Below are 19,505 nucleotides of genomic sequence, written 5' to 3'. Positions count from 1 at the left end.
ACTGGGAGTTATTGTGTTGTGTTGAAATGTAGTTGAAGTGGTAATATTAATGACGTCACACACATTGATGAAGGACAATGAGGAACTGTTAAAAAAAAAAAGTACAATAAACTTTTAACAAAGTTAAACTGTAACTAACGTCACACCAGTACATGAGACAGATCCTGTGTTCTGACACCAGGGGGCAGCAGAGCTCATTACCCAGAGTTCCACAGGGAGGAGGGGGAGGTGGAGGTGGAGCTTTACCTGCCCGCACCTGCAGAGAGTTGAGAGGTTGAAGACTGAAGGAAGAAAAACAGGCGAGTCTCAAAGTGAGAGGAAAATGTTCCGAGGCGCAGAATCCGTCTGAGTCCGCTGACCTGAACCCACCTGACCCGGACACACCTGGTCCAGGTCCGGTCTGAGTCCACCTGGATCCACCAGAGTCCAACTCAAGACTTCTCAACTTTTACTTGAAACAGGAAGTGGAGAGCAGGAGGAGCAGACATGGTGAGTCCACTCCCTTTTTCTTTACTCAAAGAAAATACAGTCAAAGACCAAGACAGGTCCTGGTCCTGAACCGGGTCCTGGTCCTTAATCAGAATCCTGGAACAGATCCCAGACCACATCTCTGTTGCTGTTGGTTTGATTATGATCACAAAGTTTTTTGGTTCAGAAACAAAACAATGTCAACAAATAAAAAAATGACAACAACAGTCGATCAGTCAGTCTGCGAAATATTACAGATAGTTATCATCTGAATTATTTCCTGTGGAATCTGTAAAATATCAAGTTACTGTTTCTGCTCAGTAGTTATTGTTTAATCTGAGAAACAAAGAAACAAACATCATATTTTAAACCAACATGTTCAGACATTTTCCCTCCTATTACCATGGAAACAACCAGTGCCAGTTTGACCTCTGTCAGGAGTGGGTATGGAAAGCTAACGGGGTCAAACAGACTCCGGATCTGAGTTTCCTCCTGAGGTTACTTTACTAGTTACCTCAGGTTTCGTTACTAGTTACCTCAGGTTGAGTCACTAGTTACCTCAGGTTTAGTTACTAGTTAACTCAGGTTGAGTCACTAGTTACCTCAGGTTTAGTTACTAGTTAACTCAGGTTGAGTCACTAGTTACCTCAGGTTTGAATGATTTAGAACTGAGTCTATAACACAGACACACATACACGCAGACACACACACACACACTGAACGTGTCCGGGCGTCGATGCTCTGATCTGAACAGGACAAGATCCCACAAGACAGAGGAATGCTGGGAATGCACACACACACACACACACACACACACACACACACACACACAAACAAGGAGACACACATTAGAACGTGACTTTATTTTTATTAAAGAAACCAAAAAGAACAAATCAGTTAATTGACAAGGAATCATCATGCTGGTGAGTACAGGTGTGTGTGTGTGTGGATGCACATGCATGTGTGTGTTCTGACAAATGTCGTTTGTCCCCCCGTCCCCCCCCCAGGGCAGTAAGGAGCGTTATGATTGGCAGGCTCAGAACGTGAAGGTGAGCGGCGTGGACGACATGGTGCTGCTGTCCAAAGTCCACGAGGACGCCATCACTGACAACCTGAAGAAGAGATACATGGACGACTACATCTTCGTATCCTCATGACGTCACCGACCTGTTGTTGTGGTGCTGGGTGGGGTTCTGGTTGTAGTTGTTTTGGTTCTGAATGTGGATGTTTTGGTTCTGAATGTGGTTCTGCTTGTGTTCCTTGACCTGGTTCTGTCAGACCTACATCGGTCCAGTTCTGATCTCAGTGAACCCGTTCAAACAGCTTCCGTACTTCAGTGAGCGGGAGGTGGAGCTCTACCAGGGGGCGGTGAGATAAACACACACGTCTGTGACATCATGTCTGACGTCATCATCAACACTTTGACTCCGCCCCCCAGGCGCAGTACGAGAACCCACCCCACATCTACGCCCTGGCTGACAACGTGTACAGAAACATGATGATTGACAGCGAGAACCAGTGTGTCATCATCAGGTCAGGATCAACAAACACACACCAACTTTATTAATACAAGTTTGTCCTGTGAATCTTTGTCTTGTGAATCTTTGTCTTGTGAATCTTTGTCTTGTGAATCTTTGTCTCAGTGGTGAAAGTGGAGCTGGAAAAACAGTTGCAGCCAAATACATCATGAGCTACGTGTCCAAAGTGTCTGGAGGAGGAGATAAAGTACAGGTCAGTACTGAGTACTGCTCAGAGTACTGAGTACTGCTCTTATGCAGTAGTTGTAGTATCAGCCATGACTCAGTTTCCCTGAATACTGTTTCCATGGTTACTGCAGCATGTTAAAGACATCATCCTGCAGTCCAACCCCTTGCTGGAGGCCTTCGGTAACGCCAAGACAGTCCGCAACAACAACTCCAGTAGATTTGTGAGTGTTGTTATATAAATCAAAACACAAACACACGTTGACGAACGGAGTCTGATGAACAGACGTTGATGAACAGACTTTGACGAACAGATATTGACAAACAGATGTTGACGAACAGGCGTGTTTCCTCTTCAGGGTAAATACTTTGAGATCCAGTTCAGTCGGGGCGGAGCTCCTGATGGAGGAAAAATCTCCAACTTCCTGTTGGAGAAAAGTCGAGTTGTTTCACAGAATCCTGGAGAGAGAAACTTCCACATCTACTACCAGGTACTACAAAATGTATTATAAAAAGAAACATGTATTGCAACATGTACTACAACATGTACTACGACATCTACTACATGTTTCTGACCCCTGTGTGACCCCTGTTCAACCTCTATGTGACCCCTATTTGACCTCTGTCTTCAGCTGTTGGGGGGAGCAAGTGGGGAGCAGAGGGAGAACCTCGGGGTCACGACCCCCGACTACTACTGCTACCTCAACCAATCAGGAACATTCACAGTGGAGGATGTGAACGACAAGAAGGAGTTCAACGATACTCTGGTTTGTACCTGTCTGTCTTTATCTGTCTGGGTGTCTGCCTGTCTGTCTGTCTTTACCTGTCTGTCTGTCTGCCTGCCTGTCTGCCTGTCTGTCTGTCTGCACCTGTCTGCTCCTGTCTGTCTGTCTGCTCCTCTCTGTTTGTCTGACTGTCTGTCAGTACCTGTCTGTGTCTCAGGGGGGCATGTCAGTGTTTGGTCAGACTGTCTGTCTGTACCTGTCTGTGTCTCAGTGGGCCATGTCAGTGGTGGGTCTGTCTGACTTTCTGTCTGTACCTGTCTGTGTCTTTGGGGGCCATGTCAGTGGTGGGTCTGTCTGTCTGACTGTCTGTCTGTACGTGTCTGTGTCTCAGGGGGCCATGTCAGTGGTGGGTCTGTCTTACTGTCTGTCTGTACCTGTCTGTGTCTCAGGGGGCCATGTCAGTGGTGGGTCTGTCTGTCTGACTGTCTCTCTGTACCTGTCTGTGTCTCGGGCGGGCCATGTCAGTGGTGGGTCTGTCTGTCTTACTGTCTGTCTGTGTCTCAGGGGGCCATGTCAGTGGTGGTTCTGTCTGTCTGACTGTCTGTACCTGTCTGTGTCTCAGTGGGCCATGTCAGTGGTGGGTCAGACTGTCTGTCTAACTGAATGTCTGTACCTGTCTGTCTGTTTGATTGTCTGTCTGTACCTGTCTGTGTCTCAGGGGGCCATGTCAGTGGTGGGTCTGTCTGTCTTACTGTCTGTCTGTGTCTCAGGGGGCCATGTCAGTGGTGGTTCTGTCTGTCTGACTGTCTGTACCTGTCTGTGTCTCAGGGGGCCATGTCAGTGGTGGGTCAGACTGTCTGTCTAACTGACTGTCTGTACCTGTCTGTCTGTCTGTCTGACTGTCTGTACCTGTCTGTGTCTCAGGGGGCCATGTCAGTGGTGGGTCTGTCTGTCTGACTGTCTGTCTGTACGTGTCTGTGTCTCAGGGGGCCATGTCAGTGGTGGGTCTGTCTGTCTTACTGTCTGTCTGTACCTGTCTGTGTCTCAGGGGGCCATGTCTGTACCTGGCTGTCTGTCCGACTGTCTGTCTGTACCTGTCTGTGTCTCAGTGGGCCATGTCAGTGGTGGGTCTGTCTGACTTTCTGTCTGTACCTGTCTGTGTCTCAGGGGGCCATGTCAGTGGTGGGTCTGTCTGTCTGACATTCTGTCTGTACCTGTGTGTGTCTCAGGGGGCCATGTCAGTGGTGGGTCTGTCTGTCTTACTGTCTGTCTGTGTCTCAGGGGGCCATGTCAGTGGTGGGTCTGTCTGTCTGACTTTCTGTCTGTACCTGTCTGTGTCTCAGGGGGCCATGTCAGTGGTGGGTCTGTCTTACTGTCTGTCTGTACCTGTCTGTGTCTCAGGGGGCCATGTCAGTGGTGGGTCTGTCTGTCTGACTGTCTCTCTGTACCTGTCTGTGTCTCGGGCGGGCCATGTCAGTGATGGGTCTGTCTGTCTTACTGTCTGTCTGTGTCTCAGGGGGCCATGTCAGTGGTGGTTCTGTCTGTCTGACTGTCTGTACCTGTCTGTGTCTCAGTGGGCCATGTCAGTGGTGGGTCAGACTGTCTGTCTAACTGAATGTCTGTACCTGTCTGTCTGTTTGACTGTCTGTCTGTACCTGTCTGTGTCTCAGGGGGCCATGTCAGTGGTGGGTCTGTCTGTCTTACTGTCTGTCTGTGTCTCAGGGGGCCATGTCAGTGGTGGTTCTGTCTGTCTGACTGTCTGTACCTGTCTGTGTCTCAGGGGGCCATGTCAGTGGTGGGTCAGACTGTCTGTCTAACTGACTGTCTGTACCTGTCTGTCTGTCCGACTGTCTGTCTGTACCTGTCTGTGTCTCAGTGGGCCATGTCAGTGGTGGGTCTGTCTGACTTTCTGTCTGTACCTGTCTGTGTCTCAGGGGGCCATGTCAGTGGTGGGTCTGTCTGTCTGACATTCTGTCTGTACCTGTGTGTGTCTCAGGGGGCCATGTCAGTGGTGGGTCTGTCTGTCTTACTGTCTGTCTGTGTCTCAGGGGGCCATGTCAGTGGTGGGTCTGTCTGTCTGACTTTCTGTCTGTACCTGTCTGTGTCTCAGGGGGCCATGTCAGTGGTGGGTCTGTTTGTCTGACTGTCTGTCTGTACCTGTCTGTGTCTCAGGGGGCCATGTCAGTGGTGGGTCTATCTGTCTGACATTCTGTATGTACCTGTCTGTGTCTCAGGGGGCCATGTCAGTGGTGGGTCTGACGGACTGTCTGTACCTGTCTGTGTCTCAGGGGGCCATGTCAGTGGTGCGTCTGTTTGTCTGACATTCTGTCTGTACCGGTCTGTGTCTCAGGGGGTCATGTCAGTGGTGGGTCTATCTGTCTGACATTCTGTATGTACCTGTCTGTGTCTCAGGGGGGCCATGTCAGTGGTGGGTCTGACTGTCTTACTGTCTGTCTGTGTCTCAGGGGGCCATGTCAGTGGTGGGTCTGTCTGTCTGACTTTCTGTCTGTACCTGTCTGTGTCTCAGGGGGCCATGTCAGTGGTGGGTCTGTTTGTCTGACTGTCTGTCTGTACCTGTCTGTGTCTCAGGGGGCCATGTCAGTGGTGGGTCTATCTGTCTGACATTCTGTATGTACCTGTCTGTGTCTCAGGGGGCCATGTCAGTGGTGGGTCTGACGGACTGTCTGTACCTGTCTGTGTCTCAGGGGGCCATGTCAGTGGTGCGTCTGTTTGTCTGACATTCTGTCTGTACCGGTCTGTGTCTCAGGGGGTCATGTCAGTGGTGGGTCTATCTGTCTGACATTCTGTATGTACCTGTCTGTGTCTCAGGGGGGCCATGTCAGTGGTGGGTCTGACGGACTGTCTGTACCTGTCTGTGTCTCAGGGGGCCATGTCAGTGGTGCGTCTGTTTGTCTGACATTCTGTCTGTACCTGTCTGTGTCTCAGGGGGCCATGTCAGTGGTGGGTCTGTTTGTCTGACATTCTGTCTGTACCTGTCTGTGTCTCAGGGGGCCATGTCAGTGGTGGGTCTGTCAGTGGAGGAGCAGGACTCTGTTCTCCAGCTGGTTGCTGGGATCCTTCATCTGGGGAACCTGAGCTTCAGGGAGGAGAACAACTACGCTGTGGTCGAGAGTCAAGACTGTGAGACACTCATCTTTTAGTTCGGAGGATCTGTACACATTAGTTTCCCTGAGTGAGCCTGTCTGTCTGTCTGCCTGAGCCTGTCTGTCTATCTGTCTGTCTGCCTGTCTGTCTCCCTCAGTCCTGGCGTTCCCATCCTTCCTGTTGGGAATCCCTCAAGACGGTCTCTGCAGTAAACTGACCAGCAGGGTGATGGACAGTAAGTGGGGCGGGAAGAGCGAGTCCATCTCCGTCACCCTGAACACGGAGCAGGCCTGTTTCTCCAGAGACGCCCTGTCCAAGGCTCTGTACGCCCGACTGTTCGATTTCCTGGTCGACGTCAGTTCACCTCCACTCTATCTCTCTCTCGCTCTCTTCACGCCTCATTTCATAACTCTGTCATTTTACTCTTCACTGTCTGTTTCATAACAATAACCTGTTCTGTGCATCAGTGCATCAACAAAGCCATGAAGAAGAACCAGGAGGAGCTGAACATCGGAGTCCTTGACATCTACGGCTTCGAAATCTTCCAGGTACTAACACCTCCTTCACTGACTGTATATAAAGACGATCAGTAACTTTACCCTCCTTTGGCCTTTATGGACTTTTGTGGACTGTATCTATATAGTGCTTTTCTAGTCATATAGACCACTCAAAGTGCTTAACAGGAAAGTCACATTCACCCATTCACAGACATTCATACACTGTTGGAAGAGCCGTCACAGGCTTGCCCCAGGACACAACGGCATGTGGACTGGCGGAAGCTGGGATCGAGCCAGTTGGTGGACGAACAACTCTACCTCCTGAGCCATGGCCGCCCTTTACCTTCCTGTCGCCTTTACCTTCCTGTCGCCTTTACTCTCCTGTCGCCTTTACTCTCCTGTCACCTTTACCTTCCGGTCGCCTTTACCTTCCTGTCGCCTTTACCTTCCTGTCGCCTTTACCTTCCTGTCACCTTTACTCTCCTGTCGCCTTTACTCTCCTGTCGCCTTTACCTTCCTGTCCCCTTTATCCTCCTGTCGCCTTTACCTTCCTGTCACATCTGTCCCCTTTACCCTACCTGTCGCCTTAACCCTCCTGTCACATTTACCCTTCCTGTCACGTCTGTCCCCTTTACCCTACCTGTCGCCTTAACCCTCCTGTCACCTTTCCCCTTCCTGTCACCTCTGTCCCCTTCACCCTTCCTGTCGCCTTTACCCTCCTGTTGCCTTTACCTTCCTGTCACCTCTGTCCCCTTCCTGTCGCCTTTACCCTTCCTGTCACCTCTGTCCCCTTTACCCTTTCTGTCGCCTTTACCCTCCTGTCGCCTTTACCCTTCCTGTCACCTCTGTCCCCTTCACCCTTCCTGTTGCCTTTACCCTCCTGTTGCCTTTACCTTCCTGTCACCTCTGTCCCCTTCCTGTCGCCTTTAGCCTTCCTGTCACCTCTGTCCCCTTTACCCTTTCTGTCGCCTTTACCCTCCTGTCACCTCTGTCCCCTTTACCCTTTCTGTCGCCTTACCCTTCCTGTCACCTTTACCCTTCCTGCTGCCTATACCCCCTGTTGCCTTTACCCTCACAGGTGTCTTGTAGCAGAGCCAGATATTGATGATAGTGATCATATGATATATGATACAGGGTTTGATCAATGTATTTATTGATTGATTGATTGACTTATTATTGCTATTTCTGTATTGTATTGATCTGATTATTGTCTTGTGACATCGCCTTTTTCTTTCAGCAAAACGGCTTCGAACAGTTCTGCATCAACTTTGTCAACGAGAAGCTGCAGCAGATTTTTATTGAGCTCACACTGAAGGCAGAACAGGTGACTCACAGTGATGTCATCATGATGTCATCACGTCATCATACACATTCAAACTGTTTAGTGTTGATTCTTGTCTCAGTTAAATTCATAACAAACAAATCTTTACTTTGTTTCACCTCCTGTCTGTCCTGTTGCCATCATCATCATCATTACATAATCTCTCTCTGTAGGATGAATATGTTCAGGAGGGAATCAAATGGACGCCCATCGACTATTTTAACAACAAGGTGGTCTGTGACATCATCGAGTCCAAACTGGTAGGTCAGCCAATCGGAGAAGTGGACTGTTTCATCTGAAATGTGAAAACGGTTTTGAGAGCAACAAGAGCAATTGAAATATGAATAAAATATAAAGTGTTCCAAAGATTTTCCCATAGACCATATTCACACGGCGGCCATTTTCCTGTGACATCACTCGTGGTGTGACAGCACTCGTGGTGTCACATCACTCGTGGCGTGAAGTTGAGATGCTGTTATGATCAGAATCACGTCATCCTCTGATCCAGGTTTATGAGTCGTATCAGGTCAATGTTGAAACTCCGATGTTGTGATAAACCTGCATCACGTCTGAGCTTCATGCCCTCTGCTGGTGTCCCTCACATAATCTCCCAGAATCCTCTTGGGATCATGAGCATCCTGGACGACGTCTGTGCGACGATGCACGCCAAAGGCGAAGGCGCCGACCAGACGCTGCTGCAGAAGTTGCAGGGACAGATCGGATCCCACGAACACTTCAGCAGCTGGAACAGAGGGTTCGTCGTCCATCACTACGCCGGGAAGGTATCTACCTGCTCACCTGTCTGTCCCACACACCTGTCTACTTGCTCACCTGTCTGTCCATCACACCTGTCTACCTGCTCACCTGTCTGTCCCACACACCTTTCTACCTGCTCACCTGTCTGTCCATCACACCTGTCTACCTGTTAACCTGTCTGTCCCTCACACCTGTCTGTCCTCCTGTCCAGGTGTCCTACGATGTCAATGGTTTCTGTGAGAGGAACAGAGACGTGCTCTTCAATGACATCATTGAGCTGATGCAGAGCAGTGAATTGTAAGTGTGTGTGTGTGTGTGTGTGTGTGTGTGTGTGTGTGTGTGTGTGTGTGTGTGTGTGTGTGTGTGTGTGTGTGTGTGTGTGTGTGTGTGTGTGTGTGTGTGTGTGTGTGTGTGTGTGTGTGTGTGTGTGTGTGTGTGTGTGTGTGTGTGTGCGCGCGCGCGTGCGCGTGTGTGGTGATATGACGACTTTATGATGACCTCATGTCCGTGTTGTGTTTGTCGTCAGTCCGTTCATCAGAGCTCTGTTCCCTGAAAACCTGGAAGCGGAGAAGCGAGGGCGTCCGAGCACCGTGACCAGTAAGATCAAGGTGAGAGAGTTGGTCTGGTTCCACCTGAGCCTAAGATCGTCTCGTACGATCTGTTTTCTCTGAGAGAATGGAGGTGGTGCTCTCTGGAGAACCCTGGGTTCCCCACATCCTCAGAACCCTAGGTTAAGTACGGTTCCCCTAGACACTTCAACCTAAGAGAAGAGAACCACGACCTGAAGACAAACCCCCGACGAGTTACTGACAGGAGGCGTCTGTGATTCCTGAATGTTGCGTCTGTGTGAGCCATCGGCAAATCAGAGCAGAGGTAAAACAGACCTATGTCATTGGATGGCCTGGTCACAGGGTCGTAAATGAGCAAATGAACAAACGAGAAGAACAGTGGACAACACTGAACTGGTCTGAGACTGGAAACAGCAATTTGAGTCAGAGATGTGTAGACACAAGTTGAGTTGTGATGTTTTACATGACGAGGGTAACATTGGTTTGGGATCAGACTGAAGTTCTGCAGGTTCTGCTGTGAGGTGCAACAGGTAAAGTCTCCCCCTTCTTTCAGAAACAAGCCAACAGTCTGGTCCAGACCCTGATGAAGTGCACGCCTCACTACATCCGCTGCATCAAACCCAACGAGACCAAGCGTCCCAGAGACTGGGAGGACAACCGGGTTCGACACCAGGTGGAGTACCTGGGCCTCCGAGAGAACATCAGAGTCCGCCGGGCGGGATACGCCTACAGACGGGTCTTCAACAAGTTCCTGCAGAGGTCAGAGGTCCAACAAGATAACACTCTGCATCCAACACACCGATCGTAACAGTAATGTGCTGCAGGTACGCCATCCTGACCACGGAGACCTGGCCCCGGTGGAGGGGCGAAGAGCGGCAGGGCGTCCTGCACCTGCTCAACTCCGTGAACATGGACCAGGACCAGTTCCAGCTGGGCAAGTCCAAGGTCTTCATCAAGGCTCCAGAGTCGGTACGAATGGGTTTCATCCCACAGCAAAGTTCAACAGTTAAACTGCGTCTTCAGACGCAGAACCTCAGCATAAACCTGTTGAGGTTCTGGTCTTCAGGTCTTCAGGTGTACATGTTCTCTGTGGTGATATCTGTTGGTCTTCTCTCTGCAGCTCTTCCTGCTGGAGGAGATGAGGGAGAGGAAGTACAACGGTTACGCCCGGGTCATCCAGAAGGCGTGGCGCAAACACATCGCCGTCCGCAAGTACGTGAAGATGAGGGAGGAAGGTGAGTCTGTTGTCCTATGTGATGAAGAATCTCCTCCACGTGTTGGTACACTGTTTCTCTTTTCCTTCCAGCGTCGGACGTCCTGCTGAACAAGAAGGAGCGACGCAGAAACAGCATCAACAGGAACTTTGTGGGCGACTACATTGGGACGGACAACCATCCCGAGATCCGACGGTTCGTGGGCCGACGGGAGAGGATCGACTTCGCAGACGTGGTGCTGAAATACGACCGAAGGTTCCGGGTAAAGACCAGAGACCACGTGTCACCAGAGGCGGTTGGGTTTTCAGAGCGACGCCTCACTGACCCGGTTCTGTCGTCCCACAGATGGTGAAGCGAGACCTCATACTCACCCCAAAGTTCCTCTACCTGATTGGTCGAGAGAAGGTGAAACAGGGTCCAGATAAAGGTCAGATCCAGGAAGTTCTCAAGAGGAAGATCGAGCTCAACAAGGTCCAGTCTGTTTCCCTGAGGTACGTCACCAGTACCAGAGCTAAGACCAGAACCAGAACCAGGGCAAGAATTAGACCTTTGCTTTGAAACAAGTTCAGGATTAGAACCAGGATAAGAACTCGAAATAAAGACAGAACCAGAAGTAAAACCAGGTCTGGCTGCATCTTGTCTGTCTCTCTCTCTGTCTGTGACCCATCTCTCTCTCTGATCCGTCTCTCTGTCTTTGACCCTTCTCTCTCTCTCTCTCTCTGACCCATCTCTCTCTTTCTGGTCTGTCTCTCTCTCTGACCCGTCTCTCTCTCTCTGACCACTCTCTCTCTCTCTCTGACCACTCTCTCTCTCTCTCTGACCTGTCTCTGACCCATCTCTCTCTCTGACCTCTCTCTGACCCGTCTCTCTCTCTCTCTCTGGTCTGTCTCTGACCTTTCTCTCTCCCTGACCTGTCTCTCTCTCTCTGGTGTGTCTCTGACCTGTCTCTCTCTCTGACCCGTCTGTCAGCTCTCTGCAGGACGACTTCTTCATCGTTCATGAGGAAGAGTACGACAGCGTCCTTCAGAGCGTCTTTAAAACAGAGGTCATCAGTTTGCTCGTCAAACGTTTTCAGGAGAAGACAGAGAAGAAACTTCCGCTGAAGTTCAACAACCTGTGAGTTTAACTTCATCTGAAACATAAATCTCTCTCTTTTATTTGATGTAATTTCGTTCATTTAAACTGAAATGTTTCTCTGACTCCAGTCTGGAGTTTAAGGTGAAGAAGGGCGGGTGGGGTCCGTTCAGTTCTGCCGGGTCCAGACAGATTCAGTTCCAGGGGGGTCAGGGGGACGAGGCGGTCCTGAAGCCCAGTGGGAAGGTGCTGCAGGTCTCCATCGGCCCAGGTCTGCCCAAGAATTCACGTAAGTGAAAAGTCCGTCATCATCACAACTTTGCGTGTGCTGCTCCTCACTTCCTGTCTGTTGACTCGTAGGACCGACGAGGAAGGACATGCGAAAGAGCCGCTACATGGGCCACCAGGCCGCGCCTAGCAGCCAGTACGACTCAGGTACAGTTACAAACAACATCCAGATGTCAGGACGTCACCTGCTGTGTTCAAAGTTGGTTTGCGATTTATTTTTGTTTGTTTATTTAGCTTCTCGCTCCAGAGGGGGCGGAGCTCCCCGAGGCGGCCCCACCTCCTCTAGAGGCTCCCTGCTGAGGCAGCAGTCCAGCATGGAGCAGCCCAGTCTTCCCCGCATCCAGAGCCAGCGCCGCCCCAGCAACCAGCCCCACAAACACCACGACATGGGCTTCATGGACGTCCCCGAGGAAGGTGCTGCAGGGTGAGACCCCAGTGTCACTCACATCCAGAGCTGGGGGCGAAGTCAGAGCCAGACTCCAACCAGCAGCTCTCCGGTCCCGTCGGACTTCCTGTGTCCTGGTTCTACACACTGTTCTTCTGGTTGGCTGTGAATACTCTGTAATACTAAGTTATATAATCCCTGCGTCTCGCCTACAGGCTGCAGCGGCGGCGGTCGAAGGAGGTGAAGCCCCTCCCTGGAGCGGGTAGACCCAAACCTGCTCCCAAACCGAAGCCTCGCTCTCCTCAGTGCAGAGCGCTGTACGCCTACGACGCCCAGGACACCGACGAGCTCAGCTTCAACGCTGAGGATGTCATCGAGATACTGACTGAAGGTACCGCTGAGAGTACTGCTGAGAGTACTGTCAGTAATGCTGAGAGTGATGCTGAGAGTACTGTCAGTACCGCTGAGAGTGCTGCTGAGAGTACTGTCAGTAATGCTGAGAGTACTATCAGTAATGCTGAGAGTGATGCTGAGAGTACTGTCAGTAATGCTGAGAGTACTGCTGAGAGTACTGTCAGTAATGCTGAGAGTGATGCTGAGAGTACTGTCAGTACCGCTGAGAGTGCTGCTGAGAGTACTGTCAGTAATGCTGAGAGTACTATCAGTAATGCTGAGAGTGATGCTGAGAGTACTGTCAGTAATGCTGAGAGTACTGCTGAGAGTACTGTCAGTAATGCTGAGAGTACTGCTGAGAGTACTGTCAGTACCACAGAGTACTGCTGAGAGTACTGTCATTATTGCTGAAAGTACTGTCAGTACAGCTGAGAGAACTGCTGAGAGTACTGTCAGTATTGCTGAGAGTACTGTCAGTACTGCTGAGAGTGCTGCTGAGAATACTGTCAGTATTGCTGAGAGTACTGCTGAGAGAACTGTCAGTATTGCTGAAAGTACTGTCAGTACCGCTGAGAGTGCTGCTGAGAGTACTGTCAGTATTGCTGAGAGTACTGCTGGGAGTAATATAAGTATTGCTGAGAGTTCTGCTGATAGTACTGTCAGTACTGCGGAGAGTGCTGCTGAGAGTACTGTCAGTACCGCTGAGAGTACTGTCAGAACCACGGAGAGTACTGTCACTGAAGGACTCGTCCTCTGACTCTTTCCTCTGACATACTGACGGACTCCGACTCTGACTCTGACTCGTCCTCTAACTCGTCCTCTGATGTACTGATGGACTCGGAATCTGACTCATCCTCTGACTCTTTCCTCTGACGTACTGACAGACTCTGACTCGTCCTCAGACATACTGAAAGACTCTGACTCGTCCTCTGATGTACTGACGGACTCGTCCTCTGATGCACTGACGGACTCTGACTCAGACTCGTCCTCTGATGTACTGACGGACTTGGACTCTGACTCGTCCTCGGACTCGTCCTCAGACATACTGACGGACTCTGACTCTGACTCGTCCTCAGACATACTGACGGACTCTGACTCGTCCTCTGATGTACTGACGGACTCGTCCTCTGATGTACTGACGGACTCTGACTCTGACTCGTCCTCAGACATACTGACGGACTCTGACTCTGACTCGTCCTCAGACATACTGACGGACTCTGACTCGTCCTCTGATGTACTGACGGACTCGTCCTCTGATGTACTGACGGACTCTGACTCTGACTCGTCCTCAGACATACTGACGCACTCTGACTCGTCCTCAGACATACTGACGGACTCTGACTCTGACTCGTCCTCTGATGTACTGACGGACTCTGACTCGTCCTCTGATGTACTGACGGACTCGTCCTCTGATGTACTGACGGACTCTGACTCAGACTCGTCCTCAGACATACTGAGAGACTCTGACTCGTCCTCTGATGTACTGACGGACTTGGACTCTGACTCGTCCTCAGACTCGTCCTCAGACATACTGACGGACTCTGACTCGTCGCCAGACATACTGACAGACTCTGACTCTGATTCTTTCCTCTGATGGACTCCGACTCTGACTCTGACTCGTCCTCTAACTCGTCCTTTGATCTACTGATGGACTCGGAATCTGACTCATCCTCTGACTCGTCCTCAGACATACTGATGGACTCTGACTCGTCCTCTGATGTACTGACGGACTTGGACTCTGACTCGTCCTCAGACTCGTCCTCAGACATACTGACGGACTCTGACTCTGACTCGTCGTCAGACATACTGACGGACTCTGACTCTGACTCGTCCTCAGACATACTGACGGACTCTGACTCATCCTCTGATGTACTGACGGACTCGTCCTCTGATGTACTGACGGACTCTGACTGACTCTGACTCGTCCTCAGACATACTGACAGACTCCGAGTCGTCCTCAGACATACTGACGCACTCTGACTCGTCCTCAGACATACTGACGGACTCTGACTCTGACTCGTCCTCAGACATACTGACGGACTCTGACTCGTCCTCTGATGTACTGACGGACTCGTCCTCTGATGTACTGATGGACTCTGACTCTGACTCGTCCTCAGACATACTGACGGACTCTGACTCGTCCTCAGACATACTGACGCACACTGACTCGTCCTCAGACATACTGACGGACTCTGACTTGTCCTCTGACGTACTGACGGACTTGGGCTCTGACTCGTCCTCTGACTCGTCCTCAGACTTACTGAGGGACTCTGAATCTGACTCATCCTCAGACATACTGACGGACTCTGACTTGTCCTCTGACGTACTGATGGACTTGGGCTCTGACTCGTCCTCTGACTCGTACTCAGACATACTGAGGGACTCTGAATCTGACTCATTCTCAGACATACTGACGGACTCTGACTCGTCCTCTGACGTACTGACGGACTCTGACTCTGACTCTTTCCTCAGACATACTGAGGGACTCTGAATCTGACTCGTCCTCAGACATACTGACGGACTCTGACTCTGACTCTTTCCTCTGACGTACTGACGGACTCCGACTCGGAATCTGACTCGTCCTCTGACTCTTTCCTCTGACGTACTGACAGACTCTGACTCGTCCTCAGACATACTGACGGAATCTGACTCGTCCTCAGACATACTGACGGAATCTGACTCGTCCTCAGACATACTGATGGACTCGGACTCTGACTCTTCCTCAGACATACTGACGTACTCTGACTCTGACTCGTCCTCAGACATACTGATGGACTCTGACTCGTCCTCTGATGTACTGACAGACCCGGACTCTGACTCGTCCTCAGACATACTGACGGACTGTGACTCGTCCTCTGACGTACTGATGGACTCTGACTCGTCCTCTGATGTACTGACAGACCCGGACTCTGACTCGTCCTCAGACATACTGACGGACTGTGACTCGTCCTCTGACGTACTGACGGACTCTGACTCGTCCTCAGACATATTGACGAACTCTGACTCCTCCTCTGACATACTGACGGACTCTGACTCTGACTCGTCCTCAGACATACTGACGGACTCTGACTCGTCCTCTGACGTACTGACAGACTCTGACTCTGACTCGTCCTCAGACATACTGACGGACTCTGACTCGTCCTCTGATGTACTGACGGACTCGTCCTCTGATGTACTGACGGACTCTGACTCTGACTCGTCCTCTGACGTACTGACGGACTCTGACTCGTCCTCTGATTCTTTCCTCTGACATACTGACGGACTCGGACTCTGACTCTTCCTCAGACATACTGAGGGACTCTGAATCTGACTCGTCCTCAGACATACTGACGGACTCTGACTCGTCCTCTGATGTACTGACGGACTTGGTCTCTGACTCTGACTCTGACTCGTCCTCAGACATACTGACGGACTCTGACTCTGACTCTTTCCTCTGACGTACTGACAGACTCTGACTCGTCCTCAGACATACTGACGGACTCTGACTCGTCCTCAGACATACTGATGGACTCGGACTCTGACTCTTCCTCAGACATACTGACTTACTCTGACTCGTCCTCAGACATACTGATGGACTCTGACTCGTCCTCTGATGTACTGACAGACCCGGACTCTGACTCGTCCTCAGACATACTGACGGACTGTGACTCGTCCTCTGACGTACTGACGGACTCTGACTCATCCTCAGACATACTGACGAACTCTGACTCCTCCTCTGACGTACTGACGGACTCTGACTCGTCCTCAGACATACTGACGGACTCTGACTCGTCCTCTGACGTACTGACAGACAATGACTCTGACTCGTCCTCAGACATACTGACGGACTCTGACTCGTCCTCTGATGTACTGACGGACTCGTCCTCTGATGTACTGACGGACTCTGACTCTGACTCGTCCTCAGACATACTGACGGACTGTGACTCGTCCTCTGACGTACTGACGGACTCTGACTCGTCCTCTGATTCTTTCCTCTGACATACTGACGGACTCGGACTCTGACTCTTCCTCAGACATACTGACGTACTCTGACTCTGACTCGTCCTCAGACATACTGATGGACTCTGACTCGTCCTCTGATGTACTGACAGACCCGGACTCTGACTCGTCCTCAGACATACTGACGGACTGTGACTCGTCCTCTGACGTACTGACGGACTCTGACTCGTCCTCAGACATACTGACGAACTCTGACTCCTCCTCTGACGTACTGACGGACTCTGACTCTGACTCGTCCTCAGACATACTGACGGACTCTGACTCGTCCTCTGACATACTGACAGACTCTGACTCGTCCTCTGATGTACTGACAGACTCGTCCTCTGATGTACTGACGGACTCTGACTCTGACTCGTCCTCAGACATACTGACGGACTCTGACTCGTCCTCAGACATACTGACGCACTCTGACTCGTCCTCAGACATACTGACGGACTCTGACTTGTCCTCTGACGTACTGACGGACTCGGGCTCTGACTCGTCCTCTGACTCGTCCTCAGACATACTGAGGGACTCTGACTCCTCCTCTGACGTACTGACGGACTCTGACTCTGACTCGTCCTCTGATTCTTTCCTCTGACATACTGACGGACTCTGACTCGTCCTCAGACATACTGACGGACTCTGCCCCTGACTCGTCCTCTGATGTACTGACGGACTCTGACTCGTCCTCTGACTCTTTCCTCTGACGTACTGACGGACTCTGACTCTGACTCGTCCTCAGACATACTGACGGACTCTGACTCGTCCTCTGATGTACTGACGGACTCTGACTCTGACTCGTCCTCTGATTCTTTCCTCTGACATACTGACGGACTCTGACTCGTCCTCAGACATACTGACGGACTCTGCCTCTGACTCGTCCTCTGTTGTACTGATGGACTCGGACTCTGACTCGTCCTCTGACTCGTCCTCTGACTCTTTCCTCTGACGCACTGACGGACTCGGACTCTGACTCGTCCTCTGACTCTTTCCTCTGATGTACTGACGGACTCTGACTCGTCCTCAGACATACTGACGGACTCTGCCTCTGACTCGTCCTCTGTTGTACTGATGGACTCGGACTCTGACTCGTCCTCTGACTCGTCCTCTGACTCTTTCCTCTGACGTACTGACGGACTCTGACTCGTCCTCTGATGTACTGATGGACTCGGACTCTGACTCGTCCTCTGACTCGTCCTCTGACTCTTTCCTCTGACGCACTGACGGACTCGGACTCTGACTCGTCCTCTGACTCTTTCCTCTGATGTACTGACGGACTCTGACTCTGACTCGTCCTCTGACTCTTTCCTCTGACGCACTGACGGACTCTGACTCTGACTCGTCCTCTGATGTACTGACGGACTCGTCCTGTGACTCTTTCCTCTGACGTACTGACGGACTCTGACTCGTCCTCTGATGTACTGATGGACTCGGAATCTGACTCGTCCTCTGACTCTTTCCTCTGACGTACTGACGGACTCGGACTCGTCCTCTGATGTACTGACGGACTCTGACTCTGACTTGTCCTCTGACGTACTGACGGACTCCGACTCGGAATCTGACTCGTTCTCTGACTCTTTCTTCTGACGTACTGACAGACTCTGACTCGTCTTCAGACATACTGATGGACTCCGACTCGTCCTCTGATGTATTGACAGACTCGGACTCTGACTCGTCCTCTGATTCTTTCCTCTGACATACTGACGGACTCGGACTCTGACTCGTCCTCAGACATACTGACGTACTCTGACTCTGACTCCTCCTCAGACATACTGACGGACTCTGACTCGTCCTCTGACGTAGTGACGGACTCTGACTCGTCCTCAGACATACTGACGGACTCTGACTCCTCCTCTGACGTACTGACGGACTCTGACTCTGACTCGTCCTCTGATTCTTTCCTCTGACATACTGACGGACTCTGACTCGTCCTCAGACATACTGATGGACTCTGCCTCTGACTCGTCCTCTGATGTACTGATGGACTCGGAATCTGACTCGTCCTCTGACTCTTTCCTCTGACGTACTGACGGACTCGGACTCGTCCTCTGATGTACTGACGGACTCTGACTCTGACTTGTCCTCTGACGTACTGGTCCTCTGACTCGTTCCTCTGACGTACTGACGGACTGGTCCTCTGACTCGTCCTCTGAAATGTCTCTGTCTGTGCCCTCAGATCCGTCTGGCTGGTGGTTCGGCCGGTTGCGGGGCAGAGAGGGGATGTTTCCTGGAAACTATGTGGAGAAGATCTAGACCTTGTCGCTGGGGGTCAGAGGTCACCAACCTGCTGTCATGTCCCAGTGTGAATTCAGTCTCTGACCGTCGCCCCCTGCAGTCTGCAGTGAAGAAGACGTCACACTGGAACTTTAATAAAAGATTAAACAGGTTTACATGACGGTAACATGACAGTTTTTTAAGATTTTTAATAGACTTGAACATGAACGTTGTTTAATCAGCTGATGCTGGATCAGCCAATAAACAGACATTTCACCACCAACTTGAGTGACACCACATGTTTTAATGGGATTTAACATGAGAAGGAACAACTACATTACCCAGAGTTCCATTCCTCCAGACGGTCGTGCTGCCTTCACTTGCTGATGGAAAAGTGTTTTTTTTGTTGTGCAGTCCAGTTGACGCAGCAGACGACCCGACAGTGTTTTAACTTTAACACTTTAAAACCAAGTGAAACAAAATATGAGATTTGGAGATTAAATTTGTAATTTGAGGAAGAGTTTATGTTGCATTCACCTGATGTTCCCATTTCCTGATGTGGGAAGTCGTTCTTCCATGTTCTTGTCTTTTAAAACAACACCATGACTGGAACATGGTTTTACATGATTTGTTCTCATGGTTGTTGCTACAACATATTTCTAAATAATTCCTGGACAGACAACTAACAGTTACACCCTGTCACCATAATAAAAATTACATGTTAGCAAAACATGATGCATACATTTGCGATGTTAATAAAAGTGTTGTTAGAATCAACCAAACATTTACTTTTGTCCGCCATGTTTTTGCAT

The 19,505-nt window shown here is 50.6% G+C and overlaps 1 protein-coding gene across 1 annotated transcript; it reads left to right on the top strand.

The window, feature by feature from the left end:
• Positions 1-217: 217 nt before the first annotated feature.
• Positions 218-19,477, top strand: myo1eb (myosin IEb). The gene is made up of 27 exons (XM_035609169.2): positions 218-489; positions 1,476-1,613; positions 1,747-1,836; positions 1,907-2,001; positions 2,112-2,199; positions 2,306-2,395; positions 2,531-2,662; positions 2,804-2,938; positions 5,905-6,037; positions 6,159-6,355; positions 6,469-6,549; positions 7,736-7,822; positions 7,993-8,079; positions 8,434-8,601; positions 8,787-8,872; positions 9,102-9,183; positions 9,698-9,903; positions 9,969-10,113; positions 10,265-10,379; positions 10,451-10,620; positions 10,704-10,849; positions 11,328-11,474; positions 11,564-11,721; positions 11,793-11,867; positions 11,955-12,144; positions 12,321-12,496; positions 18,656-19,477. Exons 1-27 carry the CDS (start codon positions 487-489, stop codon positions 18,730-18,732), a joined length of 3,297 nt encoding a protein of 1,098 aa, XP_035465062.2. The 5' UTR covers positions 218-486; the 3' UTR covers positions 18,733-19,477.
• The last annotated feature ends 28 nt before the right edge of the window (positions 19,478-19,505 follow it).

This window comes from Scophthalmus maximus, chromosome 10 (genome assembly GCF_022379125.1).
Source record: "Scophthalmus maximus strain ysfricsl-2021 chromosome 10, ASM2237912v1, whole genome shotgun sequence".
Classification (NCBI taxonomy): Eukaryota; Metazoa; Chordata; class Actinopteri; order Pleuronectiformes; family Scophthalmidae; genus Scophthalmus; species Scophthalmus maximus.
The sequence above is the reverse complement of the archived record's forward strand: the minus strand, read 5'-3'. Positions and strand labels throughout refer to the sequence as shown.